The 13,810-nt window shown below is 50.6% G+C and overlaps 1 protein-coding gene across 1 annotated transcript; it reads left to right on the forward strand.

Moving 5' to 3' along the window:
• Nucleotides 1-8,856: 8,856 nt before the first annotated feature.
• On the forward strand, nucleotides 8,857-11,287 carry LOC120108159 (probable indole-3-acetic acid-amido synthetase GH3.8). The gene is made up of 3 exons (XM_039121738.1): nucleotides 8,857-9,261; nucleotides 9,389-9,490; nucleotides 9,601-11,287. Exons 1-3 carry the CDS (start codon nucleotides 8,930-8,932, stop codon nucleotides 10,976-10,978), a joined length of 1,812 nt encoding a protein of 603 aa, XP_038977666.1. The 5' UTR covers nucleotides 8,857-8,929; the 3' UTR covers nucleotides 10,979-11,287.
• Nucleotides 11,288-13,810: the final 2,523 nt, after the last annotated feature.

Raw genomic sequence — 13,810 nt, forward strand, 5'->3', positions numbered from 1 at the left:
GAACCCAGGATACTGAATGTGTCGAAGAAGTCTATGAACCAAACATCGAGGATTTTGTAGATGACTTTGGAGACGACAAGACCGGATTAGAATTTGTTCAGACTGAACACCAAAATGAGCCCACTGATAGGAATGACCAAAACCATAGGCTCCATGTGGTGAGGTGCACACTAGCCCAAAGAAAGACCGAACAAGACTGGCGAAGAACCTCCCTATTTTATACACTTATTAAGATCAATGGTAAAACATGCAAAATCTTATTTGATAGCGGGAGTTGCATCAATGCCATTGCGTCTGGAGTTGTTTCTTGCCTTGGCCTAAAATCTACCCCTCATCCTAATCCATATAAAGTAGCCTGGGTAGATAAGACGTCCATTTCGGTTTCAGAAAGATGCCTTGTCCCGATTCAATTCCTATCTTATGAAGACGAGATTTGGTGTGACTGCCTTCCGATGGACGTAGGTCAAGTCATCTTAGGAAGACCTTGGTTATACGATAGGAACGCCACACTTCATGGTCGGTCAAATTCGTGTAGTTTTATGTTCCAGGGTCGGAAAATTATATTGAATTCATTGCCTCCTAGAGAGCCCGTACCTGAGAAGAAGGGCGCTACACCACAAAAGGAAGAGTCACTCCACATCATTACTTCGAAAGAGGTAATGAAAGATATCGAGAGCCATTCACCTGTGTTCGCCCTTGTGGCTAGAGTTATTAATGTGGAGTCAAATGTCGAACACCCGGCCGCCGTAGTTCCTCTGTTGGAGGAGTTTCACTCTGTCTTTCCAACTGATCTTCCAGAGGCACTTCCTCCAATGCGTGATATCCAGCACGTCATTGATCTCATTCCTGGAGCGTCACTGCCAAATCTTCCCCACCATAGACTCAATCCAAACGAGCACACTGAACTGAAACGCCAAGTTGACGAACTCGTCACTCGAGGGTATATTCGTGAGAGTTTGAGTCCCTGTGCTGTACCTGCACTCCTCACTCCCAAGAAAGATGGCTCTTGGAGGATGTGCGTCGATAGCCGTGCTATCAATAAAATCACGGTAAAGTATCGTTTTCCCATTCCTAGGCTGGACGACCTTTTAGACTACATGTCTGGTGCTACCGTTTTTTCCAAGATTGACCTAAAGAGTGGGTACCACCAGATTCGGATTCGTCCTGGGGATGAATGGAAAACAGCATTCAAAACCAAAGATGGACTCTACGAATGGTTAGTAATGCCTTTCGGATTAACAAATGCTCCAAGTACTTTTATGAGGGTGATGACACAGATTTTTCGACCTTTCTTGAACAAATTTGTCGTTGTATACTTTGATGACATCCTCATTTATAGTCAAACTCAAGAGCTCCATCTTTCACACCTAAGGCAGGTTTGTGAAGTCCTGCAGAGAGAAAGCTTCTTTGCAAACCCTAAGAAGTGTGCCTTCCTGACTGATCACGTCACTTTCTTAGGGTTCATAGTATCTTCCAAGGGTGTCTCTGCTGATCCAGAAAAAGTAAGCGCGATAGTCGATTGGCCTGAGCCCAAGACCTTAGCCGAAGTACGCAGTTTTCATGGTCTGGCTACTTTCTATCGTCGCTTCATTAGGAATTTTAGTTCGATAATGTCTCCCATCACAGATTGCATGAAGAAAGGAGACTTTATCTGGACTAAGTCGGCATCCCAAGCATTTAAAGATATTAAGCATAGGATGACCGAAGCACCTGTCTTGCGCCTCCCTGATTTTACTAAGGTATTCGAGGTCGCATGTGATGCCTCTGGAGTTGGCATAGGTGGTGTGTTAAGCCAAGACGGTCACCCTGTCGCGTTCTTTAGTGAAAAGTTAAGTGACGGCAGGTTGCGTTATTCCACCTATGATAAGGAATTCTATGCGGTAGTGCAAACTTTGCGACATTGGCGACACTATTTGCTACTGCAAGAATTTGTCCTGTATTCAGACCATGAGGCTTTAAAGTATCTCAATTCTCAAAAGAAATTAAACTTTCGACATGGCCGATGGATTGAGTTTCTACAAGCCTATACTTTTGTGCTGAAACATAAAGCTGGAGTTGAGAATAAGGCTGCTGATGCGCTCAGTCGACGGATCTTCCTCCTATCCATGATGAGCACTGAAGTAATTGGTTTTGAAAGGATCAGGGAACAATATACCACCTGTCCCGATTTTAGTAATGTATACCTGACCTTACGAGATGGAGTAGAGAGAGAGCACGATGATTTCTTTTTACACGATGATTATCTCTTTCGCTCCAACCGATTGTGTATTCCTCGAACTTCTTTGAGAGATTTTCTAGTATGGGAAGTACACGCTGGAGGACTGTCCGGGCATTTCGGGAGAGACAAAACCATTGAGATGGTGGAAAGACGTTTCTTCTGGCCGAGTCTCAAGAGAGACGTGGCCAAGATCGTCGCTCAGTGCCGCACATGTCAATTAGCCAAACAACGTAAACAGAACACTGGGCTTTACACTCCACTACCAGTTCCTGATTGTCCGTGGCAAGATGTTAGCATGGATTTTGTATTAGGGCTTCCACGTACCTCGACCAAACATGATTCCATTTTTGTAGTAGTGGACCGGTTCTCTAAAATGGCTCATTTTCTACCATGTTCTAAGACTTCTGATGCTTCTAGGATTGCGAAACTCTATTTTGACGAAGTCGTTAGACTCCATGGTCTCCCTAAATCTATTGTGTCCGATAGGGATGTTAAATTTATGAGCTATTTTTGGAAAACTCTTTGGCACATGATGGGTACCAAATTAAAATTTTCCTCTGCCTATCATCCCCAAACTGATGGCCAGACCGAAGTTGTCAACCGAAGTCTAGGGAGTCTTCTCAGATGTCTGGTAGGTGAGCATACTAGGACTTGGGATCTCGTGTTACCAACTGCTGAGTTTGCATATAATAGTTCGGTCAATAGGAACATAGGCATGAGTCCTTTTGAAGTGGTGAATGGTTATAAACCTAGGCAACCCATAGACTTGATCCCCATGTCTCATCAACATAGAGTCTCTGAGTCTGCACAATCATTTGCTTCACACCTGCATTCATTGCATCAGGAGATCAGCAAACTTATTCACTCTAATAACTTAAAATATAAATCCTTTGCTGATTTGCACCGCCGTTATAAAGAATTAAATGTAGGTGATTCAGTCATGGTAAGAATTAGACCTGAACGACTTCCTTCGGGGACGTTCAAAAAGTTGCAATCTCGTAGTGCGGGACCATTCAAAGTTCTAAAGAAAATCAGTTCGAATGCGTATGTTGTAGATCTTCCTGAAGACTATGGGATTAGTGCGACATTTAATATTGAAGATTTAGTCCCATACAAGAAATCAACATTCATTCCTTCTGACCCTTTTGTGGATACATCCACTGTTGTTGATCACCCTGCTCTAGCACCTGCTAGTGAGCCTCCACTTCCACAGTTTCATGCACGCAGAGAACATATAGAACATATATTAGATGAGCAGGTTATATCTACCAGGAGAGGAAGCTACCAACGTTACCTTGTTCGGTGGAAAGGTCGACCCGAATCAGATGTGTCGTGGATTTCGCGAGCTGAGTTGCAGCGCCTTGACCCGGATCTTCTGGAGCAGTACGACAGCCGCCCCGATTTACACTCGACGGGGTCGAGTTTTTCTCACCCGGGAGGAGTTGATGGGGACATCAGCTAGGTCCCCATTTTATTTACATATTTGCTTATTGTTATTTCTGGGTTTATTTGTGTTTAGGGATTTATTTGTGGTTTATTTTATTCTGGGCTTATTTTCATTTTAGGGCTTATTTGTGGGGAATTATTTTATGTAAGGGGTTTATTTTAATTGTTCTTATGGGGCCCTATTTAAAGGGAACTTGTAAGCAGATTAAGGTTTTAATGCAGAATTAAAGAACTCTTTTCCCCACGTCTCCTCTTCTTCTCTTCTCCTCCCTTCTTCTTCTTCTCTTCTTCTTCCTCCTTCTCTTCCCCTCTTCCCCCTGCCTCCATTTAAAAGTTAGTCCGGCATCAGCTAGTCTGTTCCCGGGATGATCATCGGGTTAGCCTGGCATCCGAGGGCCGAGCCTCAGGGAATTCCGCTCGTTGGTCGGCCAAGGCTGGCGCAAGCCGAGGCGACCGGTCGGGGCTTCAGGCTAGTCTGTTCCCGGATGATCATCGGGTTAGCCTGGCATCCGAGGGCCGAGCCTCGGGGAATTCCACTCGTTGGTCGCGCGCCTATCACTTGCCGCTCGACGGGGTTTCTCCGTGGCCAGCTGCGATCGTATTTCTCCTCCTCTCGAAGCGTCGCCTGGGGAACACCAGAAGGCTATTAAATGCTAATTGAGGCGTTACCTGGGAAATCGGATCGACCAGTTGCTGCTTGCGAGGAGTGCCAGTTAAGCGGCCGCGATACGCACGTTCTTCGAGGCGGATGCGGCCTGAGCGCGTGCGGAGATACGTGGGCCGTGGAATACACGCCGCCCGGAGTGTCCTGCATGAAGAATGCAATTAAGGAGAACGACGCTTAGGAGGTCGTGGCTTCTTCCCTTTGAGGGTCGCTAGGAAACATTGCCGTGCGGTCGGTTGGTCGCCTCGGACCTCTCCGATCCCGACCGCCGTGGGGAACCGCATGAGCAAGTGGTACGTGGAGACCACCGCGCGAAGGGCGTTCAGCCCGGGTCGTCCGAGGATAGCGTTGTAGGCTGAGGGAACACGGACGACCAAGAACCCGAGTCGCACCGTGGCTTCTGCGGGTGCGACGCCCGCAGTCACAGGCAGCTCAACGACACCTTCCGCCGGGACAGCGTCACCGGTGAATCCTATGAGGGGGGTGGATATTTTGTGCAACAATTGTCTGGACAAGCCCATCTTTTGGAAGGCCTCGTAAAACAAGATATCAGCTGAGCTTCCACTATCCACAAGAACACGCCTCACATCATAGTTTGCCATAGTGAGGGAGATCACCATGGCGTCATCGTGGGGGGTCTGAACCCCCTTTACATCCTCATCACAAAAGGTGATTACATTGCCGACCCTCTGCCTCTTTGCGACGGCCGCCCCTGACGCCTCCGTCGAGCCCCCTGCATTCCTCACGGGCCGGGGGCAGCCCCCAGTGATAGTGTGGATCACGCCCGCAACGGGTCGATTCTGCTCCCGAGGCTCCGGAGGAGCCGGGTCGGCCGGACGCGGGTCTGCGGGGGGACGTCGGTCGCTCACATATCGACCGAGACGCCCCCGACGGATGAGAGCCTCGATCTCGTCCCGAAGCTGGAAGCAGTCCTCTGTGTCGTGGCCGTGGTCTCGGTGGTACTCACAGTACGCCCGGGAGGGCCTCTTCCCAGGTATCCTCCGCATCTGTCTCGGGGCCGGGAGGTCCTCCCGCCCCTTGATCTCCATAAGGATCTGGGCCCGGGGAGTCAGGAGAGGGGTGTACCGGTTGAAACGTCGGGGCGGAGAACGAGGGCGTGGGGCGCCGTGGTTCTTCGCCGGCGACGGGCTTCTGCACCGACGCTGGGGCGTCGGGCTCCTCCTCTGGCGTACCTCTTTCCGCCTTTTCTTCCCAAGCTTTGGAGGGATCTCGACGGCCTCCTTGCTCCGGTGGGCGGCCGCCTCCTCGGCGTCCGCATACTGGTTCGCCCGGGACAACAGCTCTGGGAAGCTCCGCGGCAGGCGTTTGTCCAGGGAGAAGGTGAGTCTGCCCTTCCGGAAGCCACGCTTCAGGGCTGAAAGAGCTACCTCCTGACTCAGGTTCCGGACCTCCAGCGTAGCCCTGTTGAAGCGGGTAAGATAATTCCGCAGGCTTTCTCCCTCGTTTTGCCGGACATCAAAGAGGGAGTCGGAGACCAGTCGCCGCCGACTACTGACGGCGAAATGAGTGATGAAGAGGCGGGTGAACTGGTCGAAGGACCGGATTGAGTCAGCCTCCAGCCCGGCGAACCACGCCCTCGCCGGGCCACGGAGGGTTGCCGGAAAAGCCTTGCAGAGAAGGGGATCTGATGCTCCGTGGAGGAGCATAAGGGTCCTGAAACTCTCGACGTGATCCCGCGGGTCCGCCGCCCCGTCATAGGGCTCGATCGCCGGCATTTTGAACCCCGGCGGATTCGGGGTCCGCAGGATCCTCGAGGCAAGCGCCGGCTGGGAGGAGATCTCTAAGTCGGTGAAGGAATCTTTGGAATGGCCCTTCAGGACCTGGAGTTGTCGGTGGAGATCGTCCACCCGCCGGTCCAGGGAGCGCGACCGGTGGGTGGGAGACAAGGAGCGGCGAGAGGGGGACCGACTGGAGCGCGGGTTCCTCGAGGACTGGGGGGTCTGGGAACGCGCCCGGGCCCGCCTCTCGTACCCCGCGCAGCTCCGGTGGGAAGGTCCCGGCAGAATGGAGCGTGCTCGAGAATCCTCCTCGCGCCGGCGCTCCTCCCCATGGGAGAGGAAGGAGCGCGGGTTGAGGAGGACAGGCGAACGCTCAGGCAGCAGCGGCTCCTGAGCCCGCTGCGGCGCCCGGGACATCGCACCCTGCAGATTCTGCACCGCCTCCGCGAGGGTGCGAACCTGCTGGGCTAGCTGGTCGAACTGGGCGGCTTCGACCGTCTGAATGGGCGGTGGGGCGGTGGAGTGTTGCTGAGAGTGTGTTGGAGATGCAGCGGCCTCCCGGCCAGAGGCGCGAGAGGCCCCGCGACCGGAAGCATTGGAAGCTCCACGACTACCTCGCCGTGCCATTACGATCGCTCTGAGATCCGGGCCCTTCCTCTAGCGCCAACTGTTGCTGGGGGTCCAAACCGAGAACGATTGGCACAGCGGTGTGAACGGGGTTCCCTTTGAATTGCTTTGGTTGCGCTCCGCCCTCCGCCGGGAAACCTGCAAGCAAGCCTCGCACCACCTCCAGGGTAGTGGGGGCCCTCCGACGATCAAGTCAGGGGAGATCGAAGGAGAAGGAGAAGGAGAGGTAGCAGGTAAGATGATACTCTGGAAAATCTTGCTTCCTCTTTCCCCTTCCCCCCCAGCCCCATATATATCAGGCTGGGGGGTTTTTTTGGGGATTGGTCATCGTGTGGCACGATGGGGTTGCCACTGGCGTGGCCGTTACAGGGCGTCGTGGGGCAGCGCTGGGTACGGCCATGGCAGGGCGTAGTGGAGCTCCGCTTTGTACGGCTGTTACAGGGGATCGTGAGGCAGCGCCGGATTCGGCCGTTGCAGGGAGTAGTGGAGCAGGGGGCCGCGGCGTGCCTCAGGGGAACAGTCTGTTGTTGTCAAGAGATTGCCGACCCGAGGTCGGATTGCTGGATCAAGGGGCAACCGACTCGGGGTCGGACTGTGGAGCCGAAGATATCCGACCCGAGGTCGGATTGCTGGATCAAGGGGCAGCCGACTCGGGGTCGGGCTGCGGAGCCGAAGATATTCGACCCGAGGTCGGATTGCTAAATCAAGGGGCAGCCGACTCGGGGTCGGGCTGCGGAGCCGAAGATATCCGACCCGAGGTCGGATTGCTGGATCAAGGGGCAGCCGTAGTCTTCCTGGGCGCGCGTGCCGGTCACGTGGGGCATGGTGGCTAAGTTCTCCCGTAACAGTATCTAATTTTGACGGCCTACCTTGATTCGTGTTATCTATGTGTTACTTGTTGATTTGTGTTATCTATGTTTTCATTCCATCACTCTTAATTAGATAATCAATGCATTCATTTATAACTTTCATTTGTTTCAAGCCTATGATGCTGCATAGACACTATAAAACAGGGACATAATAATTCTTCCCATATATTATGTAAAATAATGCATACAATTTTATAATACAACAATAAGTAACACAAAAGATGTTATTGCATATCGGGTATCATCTAATAGTATGATGGTTGATATATACAAGCTATTTTTTGTTCAATTGATGAGTAAAATGAGCTTCCTTCAATCTTAATCGTGACCTATGCGAACCATAGAAAAATCTTTTCGCTTTTGGCAGAATCTATTGTATGTATACACGCAAAAGCATAGAATATCCATCATTGCATCAATTAATTTAAAACTGCAGCACATGAGCCATGCAATAACAATCCAAATGCTTTACTAATACAATGATCAATGCCTCACATGCCCGGCCTTAAAATAGTGTCTAGTTAAGATCCGAACTTCCAACCACCAATTGAAGACCTTTCCACATAATATTACAAAAATTAGAGGCCGGCTACTCCAATTCCCTCTTATGATGTATCATCCCTTTAATTAGAGCAACAAATGCCACTATGCTTAAAATAATGCAATTGGATCGACACCCCCGCGGATCTTGACAAGGATAGAGAACGACTTTGATTTGGCTATAAACACTATTATATCCATTCTCCTGCCTTAAATTCCAATACATCTCGAGCTACGGTTCAAGGATAAGAACAAGCCATCCACGACTTTGTTGTGCCGGTTTCCACTTCTCGCCCGGCAAGAAAGAGAGACGTCCCCAGCCACGTCCGGCACGAATATTTCCACCTCCGGCGTCCGTCCAACCCCGGCTACGTAATCAACCATTGAGATTCGCAGCTGCCTCGCCCGCCAGAAGCGCATCGCTATCGTGGTCCACCAACCCAGACGCCCAATGCTCGCCACATGTCACTGAGTCAAGGTGGACGACAACAAATGCCGACCTGGCAGGAGCCTACGTGGAGGAGCGGTGGGCCCCGATGTCGGATTATGTCCGGACAGGGACGCGACAGCGGAGCCCACGGTGTCTGGTCTCAGCACTACACGTCTGACGATGTCCATGGGCCCATTCTAGTTAGTCCGTTCGGTGGACCCCGCAACCATCCGACGGTACGCGTGACATGATCTCGAACCTCTCCATCCCCCCCCGCCTATAAATACCCCTCCATCCTCGCCAGAGCCCTCTCATCCCCGTTACGGCCTCTGATTCCCACCCTCTCTCTCCATCACAGCTGCTGCTCCTAATTCCAAGCAAAGATTAGTAGACCAAATGGCCGTGGAAACCACCATCCCCACGACGACCTCCACATCCCTCGGCCCGGCCGCGAACGAGAAAGATGCCGAGAAGCTCCGTTTTATCGATGAGATGACCGCCTACGCCGACGCGGTCCAGGAGAAGGTGCTGGCCGAGATCCTGAGCCGGAACGCCGAGACCGAGTACCTCCAGAGGTACAAGCTTGGCGGTGCCACCGACCGTGCCACCTTTAAGGCAAAGATCCCCATGGTCACCTATGAGGACCTCCAGCCGGAGATCCAGCGCATCGCCAACGGAGACCGCTCTCCCATTCTCTCAGCCCACCCTATCTCTGAATTCCTCACCAGGTGTGTCTTCGTTAATTATCTAGTTAATTACAAGTATTACTACTAATTTGGTGTAGACATTTTTTGGCTGCCGAAAAGTAGTGACCTGCGCTTCGAACGTGCTAATTAATATTATTTTGTCTTGTAGCTCGGGGACGTCGGCCGGTGAACGGAAGCTGATGCCGACCATCAAAGAAGAGCTGGACCGCCGGCAGCTCCTCTACAGCCTTCTCACTCCTGTCATGAACCTGTTAGTAAAATCTTTCCGTCTTATCTTACCAATCAATTAATTTAATTACGAGAACAATAAGGGTCATTAGACTGAGTATTGTTTGTTACGTTCGGCGCTCTATATACCAGTTACGTGCCGGGGCTGGACAAGGGGAAGGCCCTCTACTTTTACTTCGTGAAGTCGGAGACCAGGACTCCCGGCGGGCTATTGGCGCGGCCGGTGCTGACGAGCTACTACAAGAGCGAGCACTTCAAGAGCCGCCCCTACGATCCCTACAACGTGATCACCAGCCCTACCCCCGCCATCCTCTGCGCCGACTCCTTCCAGAGCATGTACGTGCAGATGCTCTGCGGCCTCCTCCACCGCCTCCAAGTCCTCCGCGTCGGCGCCGTCTTCGCATCCGGCCTCCTCCGCGCCATCCGCTTCCTCCAGCTCCACTGGGAGGAGCTAGCCCGCGACATCGCCGCCGGCTCGCTCAGCCCCAAGATCACCGACCTTTCGGTCCGGGACTCGGTCGCCGACATCCTGCAGCCCGACCCAGAGCTGGCCGAGTTCGTCAGAGCCGAGTGCTCGACGGGGGAGTGGGCCGGGATCATAACCCGGATCTGGCCTAGTACCAAATATCTGGACGTGATCGTGACGGGGGCCATGGCGCAGTACATCCCGACCTTGGAGCACTACAGCGGCGGTCTCCCGATGGCGTGCACCATGTACGCCTCCTCCGAGTGCTACTTCGGGCTCAACCTGCGGCCGATGTGCAAGCCCTCCGATGTCTCCTATACCATCATGCCCAACATGGCCTACTTCGAGTTCCTCCCACTGGAGCTGGCCGCCACGCGCAAGGGCGACGGCGACGTCCAGCTCGTGGACCTGGCCCGCGTGGAAGTCGGCAAGGAGTACGAGCTTGTGATCACCACCTACTCGGGGCTCTGCCGGTACCGGGTCGGCGACATCCTCCGGGTGACCGGCTTCCACAACGCGGCCCCGCAGTTCCGCTTCGTGCGGCGGAAGAACGTGCTGCTCAGCATCGAGTCGGACAAGACCGACGAGGCGGAGCTCCAGAAAGCGGTGGAGAGCGCGTCGGAGCTCCTCAAGCCATACAACGCCACCGTGGTGGAGTACACGAGCCACGCCTTCACCAAGACCATCCCGGGGCACTACATCATCTATTGGGAGCTCCTGGTCAAGGACTGCTCTCAAGGGAGGACGCCTGGTGGGGAGGTGATGGAGCGTTGCTGCCTGGCGATGGAGGAGGCGCTGAACTCGGTGTACCGGCAGAGCCGGGTGGCGGACGGGTCGATCGGGCCGCTGGAGATCAGGGTGGTGAGGGGAGGAACCTTCGAAGAGCTCATGGACTACGCCATCTCGAGGGGGGCGTCCATCAACCAGTACAAGGTCCCTCGCTGCGTCAACTTCCCGCCGATCCTGGAGCTTCTCGACTCCCGGGTGGTCTCGGCCCACTTCAGCCCGGCCCTGCCCAACTGGTCCCCACAGCGGTCAGGCTAGAACGTGGGGCCCATGTGTTTGTGTGGCACCAAATCCAACACCGACCGGCCGACCGACCTACCTTCTCGGTTCCTCGTCAACGGGCGTGCCGGGGACGGAGTTGCAATTTGTTTCCATATTGTGGACGACGACTTGCTTTCTTTACTTCTTTTCTTCTCTGTATCTTTGTTTTAAAAAGAGCCATCCTCTATTTTCTTCTGCCAAATGGACTAACGTGCTTTAAAAAATGTATTAGCTGTGGCTAGTGGACAACTTCTTTCCTTCTAGTCTATTCCCCGATTTAACGGTAATGTAATGTTCTTCTCACAATGATAGTTTCAATGTAGTGAGTCAAGAGTTTTGTGCTTAAGATAAAAGGAATACCTGAAGAATGACTCCACGTGAGGCACGGGGAGAAGAATTAATAGTTGACCCTGCAATTAATGAAGCTCTTTGTTAAGGAATGTCATTGGGCCCTGTGAGCCAGGTTGGTGGAAGAGAGTTAGGTTTCCATCAGAACACGAAGCCTGGTCAAAGAGAGGCGTTTGAATTCCGGAGGAACCTGTGCGAGACACCGAACCTGGTTTCGTTGCTGGGGCTCCGTGTTTGTGTTTTCGGGGAAAGTTAGGTCAGTGGGTTGCGTGACTTGCTTCCACGGGCTGCCATGATGGGGAGGAAGACCGAGAGACATTTATCTGCGCCCGTTGCGTCTGGTGTTGAGAATCTTTTTGACGCGTAGTGCTCACGGGTGAGAAACAAGAGCGAGGGGAATCGCGTTTGTTCTTATAATACAGAATGGATTGGATTCCTGATTAGATGAAGCTACTTGCCAGAGAATGATAAAAGCCGCGTGATTCTGAGGTATCTGTTCAAAATATGGGAACAAAGAGAACTGCAAAGTTTTGTCACGTATATGGTAGGAGCTGGGAAACGTGGGGCTTCTGAACTCGGCAGCATGCTTCGTCCTGTCTATAGGTTTCATTCCTTGATGGAATCTTTTGAATTGGTCGAGAGACAACGTGGAAGCCGGTATGATGGCATGCAACTTCGTTTCTTTCTCAGAGCAATAATTCTTCATCGACCATGGACCAAAGATGAAGTGACATAATGATATGGAATTTTTTGACAGAAGAAATAATGGTACAGAGAAGGGTAAAGTTTGTGGTGATCTCTAATTTCTTTCCTTTCAGAGCCTATTTTCACTTCTTCTTCTAATGTTTAGATGGCAAGAACGAGCGAGGAATGTGTACCATTCTGTCATTGCCATTCCGCCACTGCGGGTGCAAGCTTGATTTGCAGGCTGCAAGTGTGGAGAAGAAGGAACAAAAGGATTAAAGTGGAAGAACCAACTCCATGAGAAGTTTGTTAGTCAAAATTTAGGTTTACACTAAGTAATCTTTGGCTGCATTGTATAGAGGAGCAATAGTCGAAATATGGAACATAAGGAAACCCTCTAAAATAGAAAGTACGATCAATATAAATATATTTATAAAACACTAAGATAATTTAGACTTATTTTGTCTAAGAATAACAAAAAAAAAAACAAAAGATGTAATTTCAAGCTCATATGAACCCTTCTAACAATGCAACTTGGCGATGAAATGTGAAGTTGATGTTGGATCTGATCTGTTCAGAACCCTTCATCCAGATGTAGCACACTTTGATATGATTCTGCATTTAAGATAAAAGCCTCCAACAAACCGAATTTGAATGTGGTTATTATGATGAGGGATAAATTCTTTTCTTATCTTAACTTAATTAGAGATAAAACCAATTTTGATACTCCATGGCTAGCTCTGGTGCATGAGGCATGTTATAAAAGGTTACCGTATGGACTTGGTCCTCACGGAGCACATCTAGCTCCTTTTTCATGTTACAAGAAGGTCCTCGTATCAAGAAATCATGGCTTTTATCTTCCTATGAATCACTCCTTTTGAATGTGTTAGAGCCGTCAGTCCTGAACCTTAATTTCACTATTTTTCTTTTATTTTCTCATCCTGCTACATCTTTTTCCCTAAGTCCATGTCTTTCTAGCTCACTTTCTTTGTATCCCAATTTTGAGTAGGATCGGAAAGATTGTTGGCTCTTCGAGTGCGGAAGAGAGTCGAGTACTGTAGTAACTTATTAAAACTAAAATAAAAATAAAAGCTTCTTATTTCCGCACTCACCCTCCTGCTCGATCATGTGCTGGCAGTGCCAGCTAGCCTTTGGCAGCAACCGACCTTGATGCCCGATCAACTATCGGGTGGTTGCTAGCAGCCACGACCGATGAACACAAGTCAAGTTCAGCTAGGTTGGAGATAAGGATACATATGGGTTGAATCGCACTGGGTCATTAATAACTCCGACCCAACTCAGTTTCTTGTTCGGATCCTAATTTTGGACCTAGACTCAACTCATTAGAAGATCGGATAGGATCGAGCCGGATCCAAGGCTACAATTTTTGACCTAACCGGCCATTTGGGTCGGGTCGAGTCCAAGACTACAATTTTTGACCTAATCGATCATTCGTGTCGGGTTGTGTCCATGTATAACCTGATCTCAATCCAAAAAATTATGTTTCATTTCAGGTCGGGTTCGGACCCTATTCAATTTTACAAAATAAATATGAAGCACATTTTAGTATTCATGCCATTTTCTCGTACCTTTTACAAATAGGACGGAAGGGCAAGCAAAAGGGCTAGCGAGTTATTTTTATTATAATGGATCATAAAGTTTAATGGTTCCTATTTTTATTATTATAATGGATCCACTTTATTTCTTTCATAAACTTGTTTTGCAAAGTTTTAAGTTATGAAAACGTTGTGACTATTGGATTTTGCTCTAGTAATCCAGTTACATATTAAATTAATA

The sequence above is a fragment of the Phoenix dactylifera genome, unplaced genomic scaffold (assembly GCF_009389715.1).
Source record: "Phoenix dactylifera cultivar Barhee BC4 unplaced genomic scaffold, palm_55x_up_171113_PBpolish2nd_filt_p 001201F, whole genome shotgun sequence".
NCBI lineage: Eukaryota > Viridiplantae > Streptophyta > Magnoliopsida > Arecales > Arecaceae > Phoenix > Phoenix dactylifera.

Coding starts and splice junctions, on each gene's coding strand:
- LOC120108159 (XM_039121738.1), top strand. CDS start 8,930: ATGGCCGTGGAAACCACCATCCCCACGACGACCTCCACATCCCTCGGC. Junction 9,262..9,388: donor ATCTCTGAATTCCTCACCAG/GTGTGTCTTCGT, acceptor TTTGTCTTGTAG/CTCGGGGACGTCGGCCGGTG. Junction 9,491..9,600: donor CTCACTCCTGTCATGAACCT/GTTAGTAAAATC, acceptor TCTATATACCAG/TTACGTGCCGGGGCTGGACA.